Genomic DNA, 23,502 nt, shown 5'->3' with positions numbered 1-23,502 from the left:
TGAAAAGAAATGCAACTCATGAGCACATAGAGAGCCCAAGACAGCTTGAGCTCACTAGCAAAGCCATTCAGAGGAAGTGAATTTTAGTGCCTGAAGGGTTATGGATTTGGCACCTTCAGTGACTTGGCTACAAATATTAGAATTCTAATGAAAGTCACCATTTCAACTTGGTTGGAGATTAGTAAAATAGGCTGAAAAGAAAGGCAGAAACCACACAAAATGCTTCCTTGCATCTCTATATATCATTTCCTCCTTTAATCTAGGAAGTTAATGAGAGGTTTTAAAACTGATTAAATCAGCTTAGCTCATTCAAAGGATATTATGAACCAAATATTCAATTAAAACAATTTCCAAAGTAAAATTTAACAAAATCCTCTTCTAAGGTAATTAAGATGATAGGTTCTTAATATTACGTAAATTAAAGTCTTTTTAACAGCCACTAATTTAGAAAGGTGCTAAAACAATTGCTAAAGTTCATTTGGCCAAAATGTGCCAAAGTTATATTTTTTCTAACTTAAATGACAGAAACCAGCAAAAATTAAACTAAGTCTAATATTATTATTTTTACTTAGAAAACCTACATGTAATTTATTACACAGATACATACATTTGAAAGTAAAAATACTTAAGATTCGGTTTACTACCAAAGAAAATTATACTGAAGAGAAATTCCTTACTCTTTTGGGAAAAAGGAGTCATTTATAATTGCTTGATGAAAAATTAAGACACAAGTTGAATGTTAGTGAATTTAGAAAATAAGCAGGTCTTTGTCTTCATAAAAACAGATCTAGTAACACTTTATTTCATTGAAATGAATGAAGCAACTCAATTTTAGAAAGATTTTTATTGATAATGTAAATAAACTGCACAATTTATTATTTATAAATACAGCTGACATTCAAAAAATGTTAAATGGAAATCTCATTTATTTATAAACATATATTTCTGATGACTATCTTAAGTCATATCTTTGCTGTTCAACTTTGCAAAGAGGAGTTAGAAATATTGGGCAAAATGGTACTGAACACAAGATTTATAAACTTGCGTTACTTGCTAACAGTCCTGAAATAAAGCAACAAAAAGAAACAACTTAAATAAAAAACACACCAAAAAAATCTTATGCTTTTTCCAGGTAGGTGTAGGCAGAGACTTCCTAGAATAAAGATATGGATATCAGTGCAATATGAACAATTCCCAAGTGAAAATACTAATTTCATTCAGTGAGAGAGAAGGGGATGTACATTTGCTTCTACTCTGCAGTTTCTTATTTTTAAAAATTAAAAAAAAGCTGAAAAATCAATAGTTCTTTGGTAGTATAATAAAATATATCAACAATACCAATAATTAATATGGACAAAATCACTCAGAATTCAATTTTGCAAATATTCACATTCACACTGCAAACGAGAATTAACTTCCTGCTCCTAAATGAAAAAGAGAAGAAAAAACTACCTCCCTTAGAGTACTGTCAATAATGTGAAACTACACAGAACACAAGCTAGAAATGAGAATCCATTTAGCAAAATGCATTAGGATTGATTTGAAAAACCTTAAGTAGGTATGTACATCCCAAATTCAGAAGACAGCAAACTTAATTCTAAGCAATTCCATTATCACCTCCCTTTTAAATAGGAAGCCTCAGGTTTCCTATGAAGTGAAAACCTCCTCTTCCACTCTTAGGTAACGCTTTCAAAAAACCAAAGTGAAGTCCTGGTTAAAAATATTTCCAGAGTGGATCAATGTGAAAATGTGTTCATGGAATTTGTCAAAAATCATTTCTTGATCTTACCTTTTGTGTAAAAACAAACACCCCCCCCCCAACCCCAAAACCTCAACCCAACCTATGTGTGCATTTGTCAGTGCAAAATCAGACCACTTTGTATGGTAGAACGTGTAGTACAGTTTCCCTTTCTCCTGAAAAAAAAGACAATGAGCAAAAGCTTTATTAATAGGAATGTTTCATGACAAATAATTAAAATGCCTGGTTCCCCAAGCCAGTCTCCTCTAATGGACAACATGATCGGGAAAAGCAGCATTGTCAGGGCTTTCTCTACTCGCCCTTTCAAGAGAAACCAGAACCTTGTACCTCAAGGAGACAGGTCTATGTAAAACAATAATTAGACTGAAGAGAAATAAGAGGATGGAGGAAAAAACAACCAGAATGAAAAGAAAAGAGAATCTAAAAGGCCTGAAGCAACTAATATCAAGTTAGAAGTCAACACAAGTCCTCTGCCACCTCCAACTTGGGGAGTACTAATTGCCCAGTTGGAGAGGGTGAAAAACACATCTAAAATGGCCAACATCTTGCTTCAGCAAGTCTTCTCTCCATTTTCCCTCCTGCTTAGATCCTGTCCAAAACCAATCAGCAAAGGACAAAAAATTCTGTACAGAGTGCAATTAATGGTTTCCACGTCCACCTTCAAAAGCATAATGTTCTTCATGGGCTACAATGGCAGGAAAAAAGAAGAAAGGAAAAGAAAATTTTAAATAAAGAATGGGGCAATCTTCTTCTAAGCATCTTATTTTATTTTCTAAATGTCAGTAAAAATTCAAATACCATTTCCCCAGTAACTGTTCACTTGTTTCCTGGGATATGTAATTAAAATAAAAAACAAAGCACAAGGAAACAATACTGATGCTGTCTGATTCTTTTTGCTGTGTCCAAGAAACTAAAACTGGACAGGATGATGAAGAAAATATGTTGCTCCAAGTGAGACCCACAAATTAAAATGTGTCACACGGAACATATCAGAAAAATTACCCAGCTAAGACATGTTGTTTTAAAATACAAACAAAAAAATAACCTAAAAAACAACATGAGATAGTAACAATAGCTATGTTGCTTAGTCAGAATACAATAAAATGGTATTTTGTAAAGTTAATACATTTTCTCACTAAAGTTTTCTTCTACTTCAATCTCTACAGAGCCAAAAAAAATCTGTTGATAGTGGTAATCTTTAGACTTCCTCCTATTTATTAGTCCCAGTGCTGGATATGGGGGATGACTACAATTGTGTTCTACAATGTGAAAAGATGCTAGGCTTCACATTCTTAACTGAAAAAACTTAGAAGTCGAGTTTACAAAACATTTCCTCCTGGGCTAAATTCCTAGTTAGAAAATTTATGTCCAAGAGGATAGCTTCTAAACCCAAAGTCAAATGACAAGGTCAGACAACTAGATTTTTTATTATCTTTTGCACAAGTAGGTAATAACATTTCAGAACTGACTTTGGTTCTCTGGTTTCCACACTTTAAAGGGCCCCTGGAGACTTACAGAGTTGAGTCAAATCAATAGGAATTTATTAAGTGCTCGCAATGTGCCAGACAAGATGCCAAACACAGGGAATACAAAGAAATGCAGAAACAGTCCTTGCCCTCAAGGAGTTTACAATATAAAGAGAAAGTACACATGTAAATAATAATGAACATAAAAGGTATGTAAACTGGAGGTAATCTCAGAGGGAAAGCACCAGCAGTGATGCAGATAAGAAAGTCTCCTAAAGGAAGGTAGGCTTTGAGAGAATTGAAGGAAGCTAGGATTGGTGAGCTGCCAACTGGTCATTTAAAAACTAAAGGTACAGCATCTCATCAGCCCATACCTGTTACACTAGTGCCAAGGCAAAATGATGAGTCTGACCCTCCCCGTCCCACCTTACATATGATATACATTACATCTTCTCATGCCTCTTACTATTTTGACTTCTTTTTCCCTGGAAATTTATTTTAACCTTAAATTCAGTTTAACCATAAAAAACTAGTGTGGAAAAGGATGAGTTGTCCTAAGACCTGTATTCTCTTAAGGGTGACTTTAAGCCACAAAGACCCCGGATACAGAACTCCAACTTTGAACATTTCAATGGTCATATCTATGTACATTCAGTTAAATGACCTACTTTTCTTTTGGTCATTTTACTGAAACATTTTGCTTTGACCCAGCAATTACTCTGTAACAAACAATATCCTACTTTGTAAAGTACACTCTCCTAAATAATTTTTTCAATTAACTGCAAGGAAGGATATGCTCTTTAACTTTGATTATATGGCACAAATAGTGACATTTGTAATTGACTAGAGTTTTGTTGCTTCTATGTTGTCTTCATTACTTGTATTGGTTTTTTTGGTTCTGCATAATTTCTTGCAAATTTTCCCAGGTTTCTATTAACTGTTCATACTCAGCATTCTTTATGAATACTGTACTTAAAAACTGAGCATTTCTCACAGCTTTGTCTATTTAGCCATTTTTTCCCTTCTTTCCTTCCTTCCTTCCACTTTTCTTTAGACCTGTCAAGGCTTCTAATGAAATAGTTTTAACTGAGATCTATACTGTGATAAAAAATATCCTAACTGAAAATTATACATGAACAATACAGATAGTATGTCTAGTATAGAGTCTATCATGTAATAGGGACTTAATTAATGCTTGTTGATTGACTGAAATGTGAACTGCATGGAAAGATAGTACAAAAATGTTCCTCCTACTTTCTGTAGATTTCTCATTCCACTCTACAGAAGAGTTCAGTACAATCTATGATTTCTACCTAACATGAATTTCATGGCTAAAAAACAGATTTAGACCTGGAAATAAAAGTAGCATATTGTCCAAGTTAACAGTAAAGTATCTATCTATATCTATCTATCTATCTGTATGTATGTATGTATGTATCTATATCTATATTCTGACTGACTAGCTCACTTGATTATTAGGTCACTCCTCTGTGTGATTTTTTAACATGCCACCCAGAATCTGTCAATTATTGAGTTCTCGAACCCAGAACAAAAGTTATTAGCATTACAAAGTACATTCACCAAGTCAGCCACCTCTACTCAGTTCACCCTGAAGCTATTTGCCAATGTCAAATCACTCAGTGAACAAAATTTCTCGCAACTTCTTATGTTTCCAAAATAATTATACAGGACTCAAAATACAATCCTGTTGAGCAAAGACTGCCTGTTTTGGAGAGAGTCAGAAGAATTGTTGATGTTTTAATGAGCATTGGGACAATGATAATTTTATCTAAATTAAAATCTGGATAATTTGAAATATTTTAATTTTAATGTATGCCATTAAAATATGATTTTTCCTACTCAGAAATGACACCTGTCACTAATAATGATTTCTAGTAGCATCTACACTCGGTTTGGTCATCCAGCTTGACTAAATTGGCTAAAAATAAACTCAATTCTTCTTTTCCAGCAAGCACAACAATTAGTTGCTAAGCAGCAAATCACGCTGCCACATGGTCAATCTTATTAGTTCACTAATGTGGACCCAAAAATTAGTCTGACCAGTTTGTGATCCAATTATTTAATGAATGTGAACAATTTAAATTTCTCTGATTCTAGATCAACTCAGATTGACTAGAACACTCCAAACTACGGAACCATAGAATTTTAATATTGAAAAGAACCTTAGGGGTTATTTAATGCAACACTTTCCTTCTACAGGAAACTGAATGCCAAGGAAGTTAAATGACTTGTCTCCAGTCACACAGCAGAGCCTGGACTAATACTGAAGTCTCTTGACTCCCAGGCCAGGACTCTATCCCTTTAACTCACTTTACCTCTCTATACTACACTACCAATCTCTTCATATTGTCAAGTTCAATCAAAGTAGCAATATCCAAATGGATGAAAAAGAATAGTCTGCCCCTTCCCATCAAGAAAAACAAAACAACTCTGATCTTAAAAGTGTTATTATAGTAATTTGTCATGAATTTTTTAAAAAAATCCATATTGACAATAACATTTTAAAAAGTAAACTTTCAATTATTTCTCTTTCCTTTTTTTGAGAATGTAGTTTTATAGCATCCAAAGTACAAAATGGGCATGCACAGTTACCATCCCTGCACTCCAAGTCTAAGGAATACTATTTATATGGCTCCCCCCCACACTCCTTTTTGCTTCTCATTTTCATCTAAAGTGAAGAAACATAGCACATTGTATTTAACTGTAGCTAGGAGCTAATGTTACTCTTTAGAACCTGAACAGTTTGACTTTCATGTCTCTTATTTCCACAGAAGGCTCTGTTCAATATTTTCAATCACAGTCAGCCAATCTTGAAATAATAGATGATCCCTTCCCATCTTTAAGTCTCTCTCACCTTTTGTCAATGGTACTAGAAGAGCAGGAAAAAGGACATATTTGTTATGAAAGTTTGTGTATTTGAAACATTTCAAGTATTTCAAAAAACTTAAAATGGTTTGTGCCTTCTACATACTAGGCATTTATGGAATGCTCATTGGATACATAAGGGGCAGTTCCAGTCTCCAATTTTTCATTAAAACCATAACGCAGCATTTGCAGACACCTGCTTAGCAGGATGTAAAAAACTGTTTCCTGTGTAAGAGAGATAACTTTAAAATTACACGTAAGCAATAGATATAAATTAAAATGGAAATTCTGGGTCAATAAGTACATGTGTTATACTCTGGTTGCTAACATTTTACCACTGCAAATGCATAAATATATTTTCAGTTTGTATATTTATAATCATTGATAATGAGGAATGATTAGCATTTCAGTATAATATACAACCATCTTTACATTTAGAACTAGCCTCAGCTTATAATACAGATGTTATATCTTGTAAATTCTTTATAGGAAGAATGACTAAAGATCTACCCCCATCTGCTCTTATAAGAGTCTTTAAAATTTTTGTCTTGAATCCAATACAATCATTCCTGAGTAAGTTATTTATACATACATATATATATATACATACATAAAAGATTAGGCTTAATTTTTTAAAATAACAAATATTTTATCTCTCTTTTTTTTCTGACCCACATAGATAGGAAGGAATAAAATCTGGTCTGAATTATGCAGACTGTTTTTTAAACACATGGGAATTTCAAGTGATTCTGTTTTTCCCACTTTGAAATATATTTTCTATTTTTAAAAGTAAACTATAGATTGACCTAGAAGGGGATAATTGGAACCAAAGTACTTACGTTTATAAAATACTGCTTTGAAAGATATGTGTGGCAAGAGTTCGTAGATCTTTTCTAAGACTGTGGCTTCACTTGCTAAAGAGGCATTCACATTCCAGACTTGAACAACATCTTCTCGATCACGGACACTCACACTAACCCCTATTACATCATCATCTGCAAGGAGGATGGACAGGATCAAGGGGAAAATGAGTTAATTTTTTTGAATCAATCTGCAAGGAGCTTCAGAATGTAACATTTTGCCTCTAAATAATGGATAAGACTAAAAAAAAAGATGCTCTAAGGATTCATTTTATTTTAAGTTGGAAACAAGCAGGAAAAAGCTAGCAAACAAGCAATTTTATAGTAGTAGCACTGTCACGGACTTTGCTGCTCCAAATAACTGAAACGCGTTGTTTTAAGCATCAAAGCTTTAAAAAATATTATCACTAAATTCATTTTCCTGGAAATATTTCTCATATTCATTATATATTTTCCTGGCACCTTAAATGGAATTTGATGAAATGAATGACTTCTTGATGACTATAGATCATCATGGTAGAAAACAGTGGCTCTAATGAAGCTCTCATGAGCTACAGAGATGTGTATACATCTCCTTCACTATATACTATCTCTCTACAAGTTCTGAGTCCTGCTGTACATTTTTACGTTTTTCTGTCACCTTCTTTACTCTCAGGCTATCAACTGTCCCTTCTTACTGATGTCCTTGTGCTTGTTTGTAACCATTTCTACCTACTTCGCCATGTTTAACTTGAGATTTCTGTTGTATGTTGGGAAAACAGATAATCAAACTTGTTAGCATAGTGTCTAAAAAAAGGGTAAATACATTATTACTGTTAACACAAGGGGATTTGGGTTCAAATCTAAATGCCTTATGCTTACTATGTGACCTCAGCAGCCACCTAATCTCCCAGGAAAAATGGGAGTACAGAAATCCATTAGATGACCTTTCAAGTTCCTTCCTGATCTAGATCTATGATCCCATGACCTGTTGGGATATTTTTTGCTTAGTCTTCCCAGTCCTTGACAGTGTTATCGATGGTTGAGGGAGTTAATTCATTAACCACTGGATGAGGTGTTATTGTAATTATTATAATGTTCACTTGTTGCACAGTCGTAGATTCAAACAAAAAATGCTAGAGCTCAAAGGAATGTCTGAGGGTATCTATTCCCATGCAATGGTGGTGGTTTCAAATGATGTCTCTGGTTTCCTACTTTCATTACAGTAAGATAAATAGGATGTACTATAAACAGCATCATACAACTTGACATTCAGTTAGTAAAGTGAAATACACAAGCATCAACAAATTTAGAAAGTGAAGTCATACATTATCTAGCCTGATTTGTTTTGCAAATGTCAAATTTCAGTGAGTTTATCCTGCTTTCTTTTGGAAGTTAAATTCATTTGTATAATCAGATACAATTTAAATCACGATGAGTCTTGTTCTTAAATTTTCATTTTAAAACTCACTAATTGCTTTATTAAAAAAATATTTTGAGCCTAATAAAAGGTGCTTCACTTGTGGACATGAGCAGAATTGGTATAGCAGGAAGAAAGCTAAATTCATGACTAGAAAATTAGATCCTAGTTTTATCCCAGGCTTTTAGCTATATGACCTTGGGAAGGATGTAGGAAAAAAAGATTTACTAATATGCCAGGAAATGTATTAAGTGGCAAAAGCACTTCATTTCCCTGGCCTCAGTGTCTTCATTTGAAAAAAAAAATAAGGTGGTTGGGGTTCAAAAATCTCTAAGTTCCCTTCCAGATTGACTATTTTATTATATGTGTTGAGAATTTTGTAGAACTAGATCAGGCATTTTTAATGTGGAATAGATTTCAGGGTATTGTATTACTTACACAGACACACAGACACACACACATATAATTGGCATACTTTGTAATCATACATGTTTTATTTTACACATGTGAAAGCAATGAAGGGGTCCACAGACTTCACCAGAATGGCAAAGGTGATAGAAAAAAGGTGAAGAAGACTTAGCCTAAATTAGATAAATTCTAAGACCCTTCCAACTCTGAGATTCTGCTATTCTAACAACTTTTATTTAGAGAAATGATTTTTTTAAATCTTGTTTAATAATAAATCAACTCTTGCCTTAGGAAGACAACAATTCTCTTTTTGAGTAATTTGAATAATAAATTTCTTCACAATAGATGAAATTGTTTATGTAAACTGTTCTGATTTTGTTAAAAACGTAAACAATGAGCTGACAGTTTTTCATTTTGCAGTTAAATCTGATTGTCTGGAGAATACACATACACATGTATATATGTGTGTGTGTAGAGAGAAAGAGAGAGGAGAGGAGATGGCGGGAGGGAAGGAGGGAGGGAGAGAGAGACAGAGAATGTGTCTTACTTGCCCACCACATCACTTCCATGAATTTAAGATGTGGGCAACAAAAATTATACATTAAGTAGAAAGTAAATTATATGGAAGGGCACTTCTGGCTATCTAGCAAACCTACATTATATTCATACATGGAATTAGTCAGCATGAACATGACCCTAATAAAATGTGTTATTTCCAGAGACAGTTGTGTAACCATAGATATTATTTTCTCAAACTGGTCAGCTATTTTTACTTAGTTCATCTTTCCTAGTACCTGAAACAGAAATAATTCATACAGAAAACTGCCTCTCAAAGGGATTCACATGTTTGTAATTATGCATGAGTCATATTTTTAGCAACATTTAACCAAGTTACAATTTCCTGCTAATGCAGATTCTTTACTGTTAAAAAGATTCTTTACTGTTAAGCCAATTATTTAATTTTAGCCCAACTCATCTCTAAAGTAGCTAAGTTGAAGTGTAAAAGGTAATTGTACAAATAAAATTAAAAGACCTTAATCATTTATTTGGTTGTAGCTACAAACAGCTTTGACATGGGTGGTTTTGAAACCCCTTATTGAGGTAATGCTTTGCAAAACCCACAAGTTCTTTGCTCTATCAAAATAAATTTTCAAGAGAGTTGTGATTTATTTAAAGGTTAAATGGGGAAAACAGTTGTTGATTTACATTTACCCAGAATCTGTCTGAATGAGACACTTAAGGAAGAATTAAAATAAACTTAAATGCTCTCCTTTTTTTGTGTGTGCTTAGTTGAATAACGATCAGTCATTCTTCAGGACTTTGGGAAATCCATTGAACATTAAAAAAAAATAGACCAGCCCTGAGCTTATCACCGCCTATGGAACAATCAAGATTGGGCCAGATGGGATATGTGCAGAACAGTACACAGCGGGAAGTTGAAGGTAAGCCCTGCTCATTCTGCACCCTCAGTTGTGGCTTGGAAATGAGAGTTTTGTCCTACTGTTTTTCCAGGACAATACAAGAGGGCAAAGAATGTAGGAGACCTAACAGAATGGTCCTCCCTTCCCACACACTTCAGGAGATACCACTGACTCTTATTTTTCACTTACATGTTGAATAAAAGTTGAAACAAGGAAAATGAAAACAATTTTGTTCAGGTTAATAGTTCAGTGGATTTTAACTTCTCTTTCTGTTTTCAATTGATTATAGTCAAATTACCATGGCTGATTTAAAAAACAACAAACTAGGAAATAAATAAAATGAAGCAAATCATCAAGTTCTATATTTTATATTCTAAGAGAGATATTGATTATATAAATATGTACATGTACATATACATACATATATGTATTTTACCTGCCGGGTCTGTTATAGTTTGAAATTTGACAGAGTTTTTTCATATATGTGCATTGCTTACATTTCTGGTTACTTCCTAATTGTGCAGTATGAAAGATATTCATTACATTTTATGAAAAACTTGGATATTTAACCACTAATCTGATTAAAATCTTACTTAACTGTTCAACTGCTGAGGCATCAGACAGCTCATGGAAAGCAATGGGATATCTATGGGGAGTTCCAGAATTTGGACACATAAGAGTTAAAAGACTAAAAAAAAAAAATTCTCTCTTGCTTCTGACCTTTCAGTGGACTACAAAAACAGACAGTACTAAAAACCACTGGTTACATGCAAAACAAAAAAAGTCTAAGCCAACTACATAGTAAAATAAACAGCTTCTATACAGCATCATATTAAAAAGACCCCCACACACACATACAAACAATTTCTGCCAAAGAACAAACACAATAGCCAAGCACTAGGTACATACACATGCAGTTTGAGCCATGATGTTTTGTTTTTACCTGCTGTAGAACAATCTGTAAACTGTTCCCCGATAGTTGCTAACAACAACTCTTTCCAAACTGTGGGCTAACATGGAAGAGAAATACATACACACATTTTCAGATACTGAATTTTGGGACCTCAGGCAAGTTGCTCTTCTATAAGGAAACATTAGTTTTTTAAGCTCACTTGTAAAATTCAGACATCTCCAAATCAGATGGGCAAAAATCTTCAGTAATTTAACAATTCAACAAACATTTAGTAAGTCCCTTCCAATGCTGGGCAAGGGCACTAGGGATACAAAGATGAAGGAAGATACTTCCTACCCTTGGAAGCCAACAATAGACATGACAAAATAAGAGGAGATACATATATATATATATATATGCATAACCACAAGGTAAATTTGGGTTTAAGTGTGAAAGAAGAGTTGAGCAGCATAGTGCGAGAGATTCAAGGAAGGAGCATGTCTAGAAGGCGATACCAAAAAATGCTTCATGGAGCTGGACAATATCTGGACCAACCCTTCAAAAAAGAGCAGTATTTCAATGGGTAGAGATGTAGAGAAGGGTGGATTACAGGAATTAGGATGACAAGTGCAAAGGCATAAAGGAGAGAGAGCGCAAGAAAAGACCTGCAAACAATAAGTATGTTAAGCTACTCAAAGCAGAGGTTATTTGATTTTTGTCTTTATAAACCTATTGACTAGTACAGTGCCTGGCACATAGTAGGTGTTTTATACATGTTTTTCAATTGAGATTTATTTGAGTTCAAGAAGGAGTAGTGGGAGATAAAGGTTTTAGAAGCTTTGAATGCTAAGCTAAAGAGTTTTATTTTGTTCAGTAGGCAATGGGAAAAACAACACTGAATGTTTCTGAGCAGAGGAATCCTTTGATTAGATCTGTGCACTGGAGAGATTACTTTGGTACTTGTATGGAGAATTGTAGAGGGGAAAGCCTGGAGGAGGTTAGTGTATAACACAGGCAATTTTATAGCAGGGAAAATCATAATGAGTTGTGGTAAATTGAGGTAAAGAGATTTGAAGGCTAAAGAAAACACATTTCTAGTAAAGGCATTGGTGATGTTCAGAGTAACTAAAAAAAAAAAACCTTTTAAAGTCAGTGACACTCATAGGAGGAGAGACTAAGTTTCCCTTTTCATTAGCGAGAATGCGTATAGATGTATAAATATATGTGTATTTGTGTATACACATGCATATAAAATGCATACATGTACCCATGTGTACATGTGTGCATATATGTATATGCATATAAATGTATGTGTTAGAAATTTTTTCTATTCTTTCTTAAATAAAAGAACCTCCAAACATAATCTTTCATGTATATAAATAATTTCAGTGCTGGATTAATTTCAAAAGTATCAAAACATTGCTGTAAAAGAAACAAATTAGCTTGTACATTTAAGGTCTGTGAAACTATAAGGATTTTCTTGCAGTGGACAATTTTTAAAAAAATGTTAAATACATTTAAACTCCACAAAAGATCCCAAAAGAACAGAGGGTGTTATTTTAACTTTCTGTGTCTTTATCAAGACTGTCACAGTTTTGAAATATCACAGTAGTAAATAAGTTATTGCTGGGGAGGGGGGGGGAAGTTAAAATTTTTCTGTGAACTGGTAAACTTTGCATTGATTTGCAAAGCTAATCTGCTGGGCTTAATTCTCAGTAATGAAGATTCAGTCATTCAGACAGTCAGTTATAAAACGTTTACTAAGTACTTAACCATGTTTTAGGTGCTGTGCTAATGGTCCCTATTCTTAAGAAGTTCACATTCTAATGGTGGGGTGGTGGTGTCAACATGCAAATAACCATAACTCTAAGATGTATACAAAGTAAATGGAAAGTAATTTCTAAGAAAAAGTATCAGCTCAGGGCTGGGGGAAAGGGAAAAGAGGAAATAAGAAAGGCCTTCTACAGAAGATGAGACATGGTAAGAGGCTTTAAAAAAGCCAGAGAAACTAAGAGTTGGAGGTGAAGAGGGAGAGCATTCTGGGCAGGAGAAACAGCCAATGCAAATGCATGAAATATCTTGTAGGAAGAAAACCAAAAGACCAATGAAGCTGGATCAGAGTACATAGAAGGAAATAAGGTTTATGAAGACTGGGAAGGTAAAATTGGGCCAGTGCTTTAAATGCCAAACAGAGGATTTCATATCGCTTCATGAAACTGATAGGCAGTACCCTTTGAAATTTAAAACTAGAGTCCATTTGTAAATTATCACTGAACAGAAAGGCACCTTCACTATGTTTCTTGACACATGGGTGTTGTAGCATCATAACTGTGCCCCTTGTCCAGAAGACATTGAGGTCTTGGCATTTGTCTAGTAAATACAGTTGAATCTGAATCCCCGTGGAATGATATTATTGACAAATTTGTTTCCTTTTGTTCCTCCAGTTCCCCCCCATGTTTTCACTGTACCTTAAATACTTTTTTCCACCTTGTTCTCTCCCATTCTTGTTCTCCTTTATTTACTACCAAGGATTTTTTTTTCCTTGAAAGACCTTTTGCTCTTTCTAATTTGTCTCTTGGTACTGACTACACAGCACTGTTGATTAGGAAAGGAGAAGTTAAGATCAGTGAAAATTAATTATCCTTTTGATTTCATAGTTTCTGCTACACTTGCCTTCAAGGGAAACTGAGTGTAATGCCATAATCTGTTCATGAAGAATTGTGGAAGGTCTTGGCTACTTGGAGAAAAGGCACTGGTATAATTACAAAGCAAAAATCATTACTGTTGGTGACTGTTGCCAGCTGGGCCCTCTAAAAAGAAGCAACTTGGTGATTTTGGTATTAAGGGGTCAGCAGAATAAATGCGCATGTGAAGTCTGAGGACCAGGTTCAAATATGGGCTCATCTACCTGTTAACTAGGCGAAAGAAGTGAACTTAATGACTGAGTTGTCTTCTAACTCAAACTTTAATATGTAAAAGTCATTATGCACACTCTAAGAATGTTAATGAATGGGAGTTTGGGAGGAGAGAGAAGGAAAGCCATCCAAGTCCCACCCAAAAAAATCACAGCAAATTTGTATATAATAGCAAAAAATAAATGCAAATTATTTGAATGTAGGATGATTAGGTAATGGCAGAAAAAATGGACTATGACCATAACTGAATACTGTTATATCACAGGTAACTGCAAATATAAAGACTATAAGGAAATATGTGAAGATATATAAGAGATTGGGGTGAAGAAGAAAGCTAAATCAGAACAATTGATAAAGTAGCAACAACTGTGTAAACAATGTCAACGCAATTCTAAGAATCCACAGAAGTCAAAAGTCAAAAGGGGAACCAGTGGCAAACAGGACATTTGTTCATACTGTTAAAGTCGGTGAATGCTTTTCAAAAACAAATAATAAACAGTGGACTTCAGATTTTGTACATGATCTCTTAAATTTTTAGTATTTCAGGGTAAAGATAAGGAATGAATAGGAAATTCCTTTCAAATGAGGTTGACATCAGAGTTTCTTTTAAAATTCAATTACTAATAAGATTGAGCAAATAAAAACTGAAACTTGAAAAATAAAAAATAAAGATTTCTCCATTCCCCCATTCTCTCTCTCCTTCCTTCTTCCCCATCTTTCCCCATCTCCATCCCCACTTTCTCTCTCTGCTTACTAAGCCTTACATAGTTTGTTATTTGCTTCCCTAACATTTTTTTCTTTTTAATACATATGCCAAGTAACAGTCAAAACTTGGAAGAATATATCTTGACTAATAGTTTGCACCTTTAACAAATAAATCTGGTTCTACACATCTCAGACATATGGGTCCCTGGAGGGTTTTCAGTTCTTTTGAGCACACATACATGAAAGAAACAATGGAAAGGTGAGACTATGTAGTTTTATTTCTTTTATGCCTTATCAAGGGCTGTTTTTGGTTTGCTTGAGCCTTAAGGTAACATTTTAATGTTCGTTGTCATCCAATATAATGAATACAGTCCCATGTGGGCCTGCTTCTTTTTAACTTTCAAGAATCTATTGGAGACATCTATGGCCATACTTCTGAATGGCTCTACCACAGCAAACAACTGCACATCTCTTAGGTGTCACTTCTCCCTCATTGGATACAGGGATGGTCCTGGCCATCAGCAGCAAGGCCCAGCATCATGCTGGTGCCCCTAAATAGCAATATTTCATGACTTGTGTCCTATTAGCATTCTGAGGTGAGGCCCTTTTATCCTTCTGTAGGTAGCCTAGTGGCTGCTCAGTCTTGAAGGCTCAAATATTAACGACAGACTTCGTGCAGATACCTTGTCAACTTAGCCTACTGCAGCTAAGAAGTCCTGAACTCAAAGGAGACACCATCCAAGACTTCCCCATTAGGAGGCGATTACAGACATGTATGACCACACCAAGTAGAAACCAATTATACTCAAACACAGTTATCAAATTATTAACAAAAATTTTCACTGACCCAAGATTAAGAATCCCTTGACTTAAAGTGATCTGTCTAAGAAGACTGAGTGATGGAGCTGAGACCTGAACATTAATTTTCTGATGTTCAACTAAATCCAAATACAATTCTACTTTACAGGGACATGTGAAAATGTAATCACTATGTAAAAGAAGTGTTCTTTGGGGTTATTCCAAAGTGTTATTTGGAATTATTATTAGTCATTGGAGCTATCCTCCATTAAAAAAAAAGTAACTTGTTAGGGTCTTTAGGCTCCAGTGATATTGAGGATAGAATTTAGTATAATCCTGGTCAATCCAGGAGTAAATCCATCTTAATATTGCCAGTTAAATAAAATATGGAAACTTGAGAAAAGTGAGAGAAATAATTTTCTTAGCAATAATTCCTTTTTATGCCAGCCTGCCTAGCCTTGAGTTTTGCAGGCTGTTTCATAAGTAAGCATTGCTATTGCTGGTTTATAGAGGAAGAGAAATGATTTCCCAAGGTGGGAAAGTAAGGCAGAGAAAGGGCTAAGAGAATAACTCAAGGTTTTTCATCATTATGTCCTACTCAAAGTCAATGACGCTACCCTACTCTGGAAGGCACATATCTGTCTGCTAACACAATAAACAAAGGCCCAGCTGAGTCATTTCCAGAAAGGTTCTGGTACAGACATACTGTGCTTTCCTTGGGGACTTTCATTTTCCACACGCCACCCTTTGCGTTGCTTTCTTCTTCCCTAAGTTGGAGACAAAAAAAAAAAAAAAGGTTGAAATAGTGTATGCATGTAATTGTATGTCTAAGGTGTGCATGTGTGTGTTTGCACATATGTGCACATGCTTCATTACATCAAGCTATCTGTGATTTCTTCAGCATAGACACTCCTCTTATCTCTCTATTCCCTCCACTTGTGCTTATCGCATCCCTCCCTACCAATAGGAAACATCCAAGGAGGGTTTTTTTAAAATTTTCTTTTTTTAATTTTGAACTTTACAGTAATCAAACAAACACTGCAATTGTCAATGAACCACAAAAAAGACAGTATATGAAACCACAAATTTGTCATGTATGTTTTGTTTTTTAAAAGACTACTGGATTTATTTTATTTAAATTTGTATTTTAAGAGACTATGTTCTATATACTAAGGTAATTATTGACTATGACTTTAGTGGAGAGGACAAGACAAAGGCCAAAATAAACATAACAATGGATCTTAGTGGCCCTGGAAAAGAAAACAAAATAAAAGAATCTTCCCTTCAAATCTTTATTTCACTTTCTCCATGGGCAAGAGAAATTGATGGGAATAGTCCAGGGGTTCTCAACTTGGGACATATGAATTTTTTTCAGTAGCTTCACAAGTGAATTTAAAGTAAAACTGTTTTCTTTTGTAATCCTATGTATTTTATTTTATGCCCTTAAAAACATTATTCTGCAAGAAGACTTACAGACACAAAAAGAAGTTAATGACACTTGGAATAGATGGAAGGAAGAGAAAAGAAGAAGGTTCACAGACTCATTTTTTGCCTTCTAACACAGTGCTTGGAACATAGTAGATGCTTAATAAATACTTCCTGAATTGAGAGTGAGAAAAATTCTACTACCATTCAGGACAATGAGGCTGACAGGAAGTTTGGGTATATGATCCTAAAGGTGGCAATAGATGGAAAAAGACACTGAGCTGTGTGGGAGTCTGGTAGTGGATAAAAAGAAGAGGGCAGACACATTGGAAACTATCAGTTTTGGAATCTGAAGACCTGAGGTTGAGGTTTTATTGTGACATTTATTATCTGTGTGATCTCGAGCAACCTTTCTAGGTCTCCGTTTTCTTATCTCTAAAATGGCAGAAGGGTGGGAGAGGACATTTGATGATCTCTGAGGTCCTTCTCAGATCTAAATCTATGATGCTTAATTTTTCCTTTTCTTGGATAACATTAATAATCCTGCAGATATTTACATCATTCTATATTATAAGTTCATCTGAGGTCTATTTTTTTACTTAAACCACATAACCTACCTTGTCTCTCCATGAGATCATAAATTCCTTTAGTCCAGGGACCGTGTCTAAACGAAACTGTCAAAAATAAGGCTTCTTGAAAGCCTTATCTCTGTTCTGGACCACTGGCAGGCTAGGGAGGCCTATGGACCCATTCTCAGAACAATATTTTTTAATGTACAAAATAATAAGATTATAAAGGAAACTCTATTAAAATTATATTAAAATATAGTTATCGATATGAAAATAACAAGGTCACACCTCCCAGGTGAAAACTATAAAAACTATAAAATGGAAGAGCTTAATAATACAAACATTTGTTTTTGATGACAATAAAGCAGAACACTGAGAAGAAAAGGCTGAAAACTACTATACTGTTTGAAGGCCTAAGATGACCTAGGTGGGCATGTTTTTCTTTCACTACCAACTCATAAAAAGAATTATTTTCAGACTTAAGTGGTAGAGAGTCATGGTTATATTCCAAGTCAGTATAAATCTATTTGCTTCACTGTGGTTTCCCTCCCACTTTTAACCTGAAATTACATGAGAGTTACTTACCAGAGTGGTCTTCTCTCTCCCCTCATTAAATGATAACTGCATCTTAGAGGCAGGTTAGTCACAGGAGGAATATTATTGTACACACTCCAGAATATCTTGGAAGGAAAACAACATATTTTACTTTAATTCCAATCTTTTCATTTAACTTACATGCTACCAAATCATCAAAATTAACACATGCAGGAAAATATGATTCTCATTAAGTTATAGCTATTAAAAATAGATTTTTTCTCATTATCACTTTCAACTTTCCACTAGGAACATTAACATTTATAATGATAGAGAATTTTACTTTCTAAAACCATGCCAAGTTCTACGCTTCAGAGTTCTGTGGTTACTGAGCAAATATTCTTATGTAACATGAAACAATATACAACCAGGAACTGATTTGTAACTAATGATTTTTCTGACATCATAGATGATTTCCAATTATTTTCTTAAAAATTATGTTTCAATTTTCTGCCCTGGCACAAGGGAGTCCTAGAAATAAGAGAGAGAGGAAATAACCATACTCCTTGGCTCTCTCCTTTCCCTACTAGATGAAAGGGAGAAGGGATGAATGATACCAAATCACAAAAAAAGGTGATAACGTTCACATAATACTTTACAGTTTACATAGATTCTCATAGATTATCTCACTTGGTCATTATAACAACTGTGAAATAGAACAGATACTGGAGAAACGGAAGCTTAGAGTATCTAAACCATGACTTTGCTTTTTATGTGTCATGGGCACTTCAGACAATCTAGTGAAGCATATGGGGTCTTTTAGCAAAAACATTTTTAAATGCATTAGATAAAATACATAGGAATGCAAAGGAAACCAAATATGTAATATGTATAATTGGCTATGTATATTTTATATCAATATGTTATATGTTAATGTATTACACAGATTATATAAAATATATTGTTTTAATAGAAATTAACATCATATATTAATTTTATATATAGGTTCCTTCCGTAATATATGTGTGTACACACACACACACACACACACACACATATGTATGCGTATGCATAGATAGATAGATAGACAGATAGGTAGATAGATAGTGTTGTTGTTTTGACACTAGATTTCATTTCATCCAGGATGGAAGTTTAGTGTTCTTGGGTCTGACTCTACTGCTGATCAATACAGAAGATATGACTTGTTATTTCCAACCTGGGTCAGTTCATCCTTCTGTAGGCAGCATAGTGACATCCCAGTCTTGGAGGCTCACCACATTAGTGCCAGAAGTAGTGAAAACATCTAGTCAGTCAGCTTAGCCAACTGCATCTGAGAAGTCCCAAACTTAAGCGATCCATTTGAGGTTACCCCATTAGGAAGAAATTACAAGTAAGTACCACCACACCAAATAGAAAACAATTACACTAAAACATAGTTATCAAACTATTTTTAAAAAAGTTCACTGACCCCAAGTAAAGAATCCGTTGGCTTAAAGTTGCATGTCTAAGGCTGTGAACTGAGTGATGGAGTGTGACCTGAACTTTAACCTTCTGATGGCCAACTGCATCAAAACACAATTCTACTATATAGGGGCATGTGAAAACAATCACTATGTTAAAAAAAAAAAAAGTGTTTCTACTTTCCCCTACACCCATTTAGCAGACCACATTTTCGGCTATATGGCCAAAGAGCAGTCACTTAGTAAGCATCTCAAACGGACATCCTCCCTAAAGCCAGAAAAATCCCTTAAGGTATCCTTTGTTCACAACAAATATTCACTGAGCATCGACCATGGACAGTTTTCTAGGTGTTATATGGGATGTTAATAAGAATGACAAAAACCATAAACAATTTACATAGCACTTTAAGGATTTCAAATCAATTTACATATACACTTCCTCTTTTGAGTCACACAATAATCCTATGAGGTGCAAGGGGTATCATCATCTACATTTTAGCAATGAGGAAGCTGAGGCTTAGGAAAGTTAAATGATTGACTCATGGCCACATGTCAGAAGAATTTTAACTCAGTTCTTTCTGATTCTTAGAACTCTAATTGTCAAGGTACCTAATTATAATACATGAACACAAACAACACAATACAAATAAATAAAGAGACTATACTAATATACTAAATATAGAGACTATACTAAAAAGTACAAAACATTATTATTTTGTCTCTTTGACAACTTATCTCCAAACTGGACCACATACTGATATTTGGTTAAATCTCTTTGCTCAGTAATATAACATATTTTAGGAGCAAGATGAACATGAATGAAGAATGTTACCACTACACACAGAGCAAAATGGGAAACACAGAAAAAAAAATTTAAGCCAGCCAAAATAAATTATACTGACTCTCGTGGCATAAGTGCTTTAGAATCTGAGTCTTCTTACATCTAGAAAAAATAAAATAAAATGAATTTTAGGTTCTGAAGGAACAGAACCACCTCCAGATCAATTTCTCTCATCAGTCATAAATTTTCTCAAATAAAAAAAGTGATCAAGTTCTTTACTCTTGGCAGATGGGACAGGTAGAGATTACAGCCCAGGGTGACAAAGCTAAAGACTTAACTTTTACCTAACATATTTTAAATATTTAAATGCTTGGGTGTAGGCATAAAGGTATTGGGGGAAAAAATCTAATGCATTTAAAAACACCTCCATTTAAAAGTACAGTTACTCAATTAATCAACAAGCACTTATTAAGTGCCTACTATGTGCTAGGCACTGGGGATACAAAACCAAAATGGAAAGGAAGATCTCTGACTCCAAAGAGTTTACATTATTATGGGGGTGAATGAAATATGTTCACAGATAAGTAAATATAAGGTATGTACAAAATAAATGCAAGGAAATGGGAAGAGAGATATCAAAAACTGGAGAAAATCATGGAAATCCTCTTGAAAGTGTATTTTGAGCTGAGCCTTGAAGGGAACTAAAGATTATTAAGATGCTTCCTTAAATGGAGCCTCCTCTACATACATTATAAATTCCCTCTAATATTTAGAATTTTTGGATAAGCTTGAAAAGATAATGAAATACTGAAGGAAGTAACATTACATAATTCTTTGGGAATTTACTTTACTGCCACACCTAAGGCACTATAAGGTTGGAAACAAATGAGACGTAGTTCACATTTTCTACAAATTAAAGTCTCTATTGAGGATTCAGAAAACAAAAAGCTATAAATACATCCTTGCAAATGGTTTTCAAAGTTTTTACATCTAAAATAATTGACTTGTAAAATAAATTAATTCAATACTTTTGTTTACACTTATGGCTTATTATCTATTCTATGTCATTGCACATTGAGGAGTTTTCTCATTATTATTAATGTTAAAAATAATAATACCTGACATTTGATAAGCACTTCACAATTTATAAGGTTATGAAATTCAATATCTCATTTTCTTTCCACATTTTCCCAGTGAATTAGATGAAGGCAGAGATGGCATTATTATAAAATCTACAAAGGGCAGGTTGTTGAAATACCTAATGCCTTGGACAGCAGTCCAGATCCCCAAAAGATGTTTTTAAACCAACACCCAATAAGACTGAACCTAGTAAAATCAAATGTAATAAAGATAAGTGTAAAGTCCTTTACTTGGGTTAAAAAAATTAGCTACCAATACAGATAGCCATTCCTATTTAAACAATCTGGGAGTTTTGTGAACTATCTCAATATGAAGAAAAAAGCATTTTCACTCAATAAAAGTCCACAAACTGATAAAACATGCTTGGGAGTGTGTGAGTGTGCATGTGTGTACACACACACACATACACACACACACACACACACACACACACACCAAAAAGAAAATTCAAGGGAGTGCTTATACCTCTGTACTCTGCCTTGGTCAGTTTCTATCTGTAGTGTTTTGTATGCCCAGTGCACAGCACAATATTGGTATAGTAAGTATAGTAAATGTTTGTTAATTGATTGCAAGTTCTGAGAGCCACATTTTAGTAAGATCATTGGCAAGCAGGAACACATCAGAGACCATGATGGTAAGAGGAATACAGCTCATGCTACATGAGGATACACTAGAGGAACAGGAGACAGTTGGCCCAAAGGGAGACATGAGAACTATCCAAGTATTTAAAGAACTTTCATATAGAAGGAAAAATGAGATTCATCTTATCAAGCCCAGAAAACAGAACTAATAGTAGTGGATAGAGATTGCAGAGAGAAAGACAAGTTTGATGTAAGGAAAGACTTCACAAAAGCTAGTCAAAAAATAGAATGACTGGTCTCAGGTGGCAGTAGATTCCCTTCCATTGGTGGTCTTCAATCAAACAAAAGTACGATGACCATTCATCAGGAATGTTATTGTAGATGAGATTCTTGGTCGGTTATGGGTTGGGCTAGACATCCTTTGAGGTCCCTTTCAACTGATTATATAATTCTTACAGCCATCGTAATATTGTAAGATTGACACAGCATGACCAAGCAAACAGGTTAAGCCAAGACTTGAAACTAATGTGACCTGAAATCTATTGCTTTTCCCATGACTACATACTTCCTATAGTCTCAAAAACAATCTTAACAGGAGGGGAAGTAAAGGTAAATGCAGCCAGAACCTACGCAACATTCTGCCAAAATGAAAAATGCTCAAACCTGATTTAGATTATATATTTAATTTTGTATGATCCAGTTCTTCTTGAAGACTTTCATATCATCAAAATGATTTGCATTATATTTTAGTGTTCAAGACATAATGAAATCCCTAAAATGTCTTGAATTCTTCTTAACCTTACATTTTGGCAATCACTTCAACTGGTCAGCTACAAAGATTTTCATGTTTCCCGCATCCTACGAAAATGAAAACAAACAAAACTCACCCAAAACCTGATCCTACCAGCCTTGCTATTGGCAGTCCTGTATTTTCTCCTTTTTTGTCTGCTAAACTCCTTGAACAACTTGTCTATATTCTGTGCCTCCCTTTCTCTCTTCACACTCTCTTCTGAACTCTTTGCAATGTAGCCTCTGACTTCACCCTTCAATTGAAACTAACCTGTCTGTACACCTAACAACTTCTCCTTCTAGACCTCTCTCTTTTCTGGATTTTCAGGACACTACTGCCTTGGTTCTCATCCTACCTATCTGACTATTCTGAGGTCTATTTTCATGGATTTTAATCTGTTTTTGTGACTTCTAACTGTGGGTTTCTCCCTAGGGTATATCACAGACCCTATTCTTCCTCTATACAGTTGGTTCTGTGATAACATAATATGTACATTCCCCAGAAGCATTGTACTATACAATACCACACAATAAAAACCATAGAACTTATGGAGAAAATAGGGTCAGGAGCACAAAGCTCAAAAACTTCATCAGCAACACATAGAAAGATAGGAACCTAATTAAAATACAACAGTTTTGCACATAATTATCAAAATTCATAAATAGTACAATAAATAGTAGTCATATCATCATCTTCAGGATGCTTCTCAGCTT

The 23,502-nt window shown here is 34.5% G+C and overlaps 1 protein-coding gene across 3 annotated transcripts in view; it reads right to left on the bottom strand.

Annotated features, from left to right (window-relative positions):
* Positions 1-825: 825 nt before the first annotated feature.
* Positions 826-23,502, bottom strand: part of EIF4E3 (eukaryotic translation initiation factor 4E family member 3) — a 48,542-nt gene continuing 25,865 nt past the window's right edge. The window contains exons 3-7 of one of the 3 annotated variants that reach the window (XM_072598670.1): positions 18,089-18,183; positions 16,216-16,276; positions 11,143-11,209; positions 6,951-7,106; positions 826-2,444 (exon numbers count right to left, since the gene is read on the bottom strand). In XM_072598670.1, the coding sequence (XP_072454771.1) occupies positions 2,398-2,444; positions 6,951-7,106; positions 11,143-11,209; positions 16,216-16,276; positions 18,089-18,183 (426 nt within the window). In that variant the 3' untranslated portion in view covers positions 826-2,397. The other 2 variants (XM_072598667.1, XM_072598669.1) reach the window with 2 other exon arrangements.

This window comes from Notamacropus eugenii, chromosome 3, assembly GCF_028372415.1.
Source record: "Notamacropus eugenii isolate mMacEug1 chromosome 3, mMacEug1.pri_v2, whole genome shotgun sequence".
In the NCBI taxonomy this organism is placed as follows: domain Eukaryota; kingdom Metazoa; phylum Chordata; class Mammalia; order Diprotodontia; family Macropodidae; genus Notamacropus; species Notamacropus eugenii.
The sequence above is the reverse complement of the archived record's forward strand: the minus strand, read 5'-3'. Positions and strand labels throughout refer to the sequence as shown.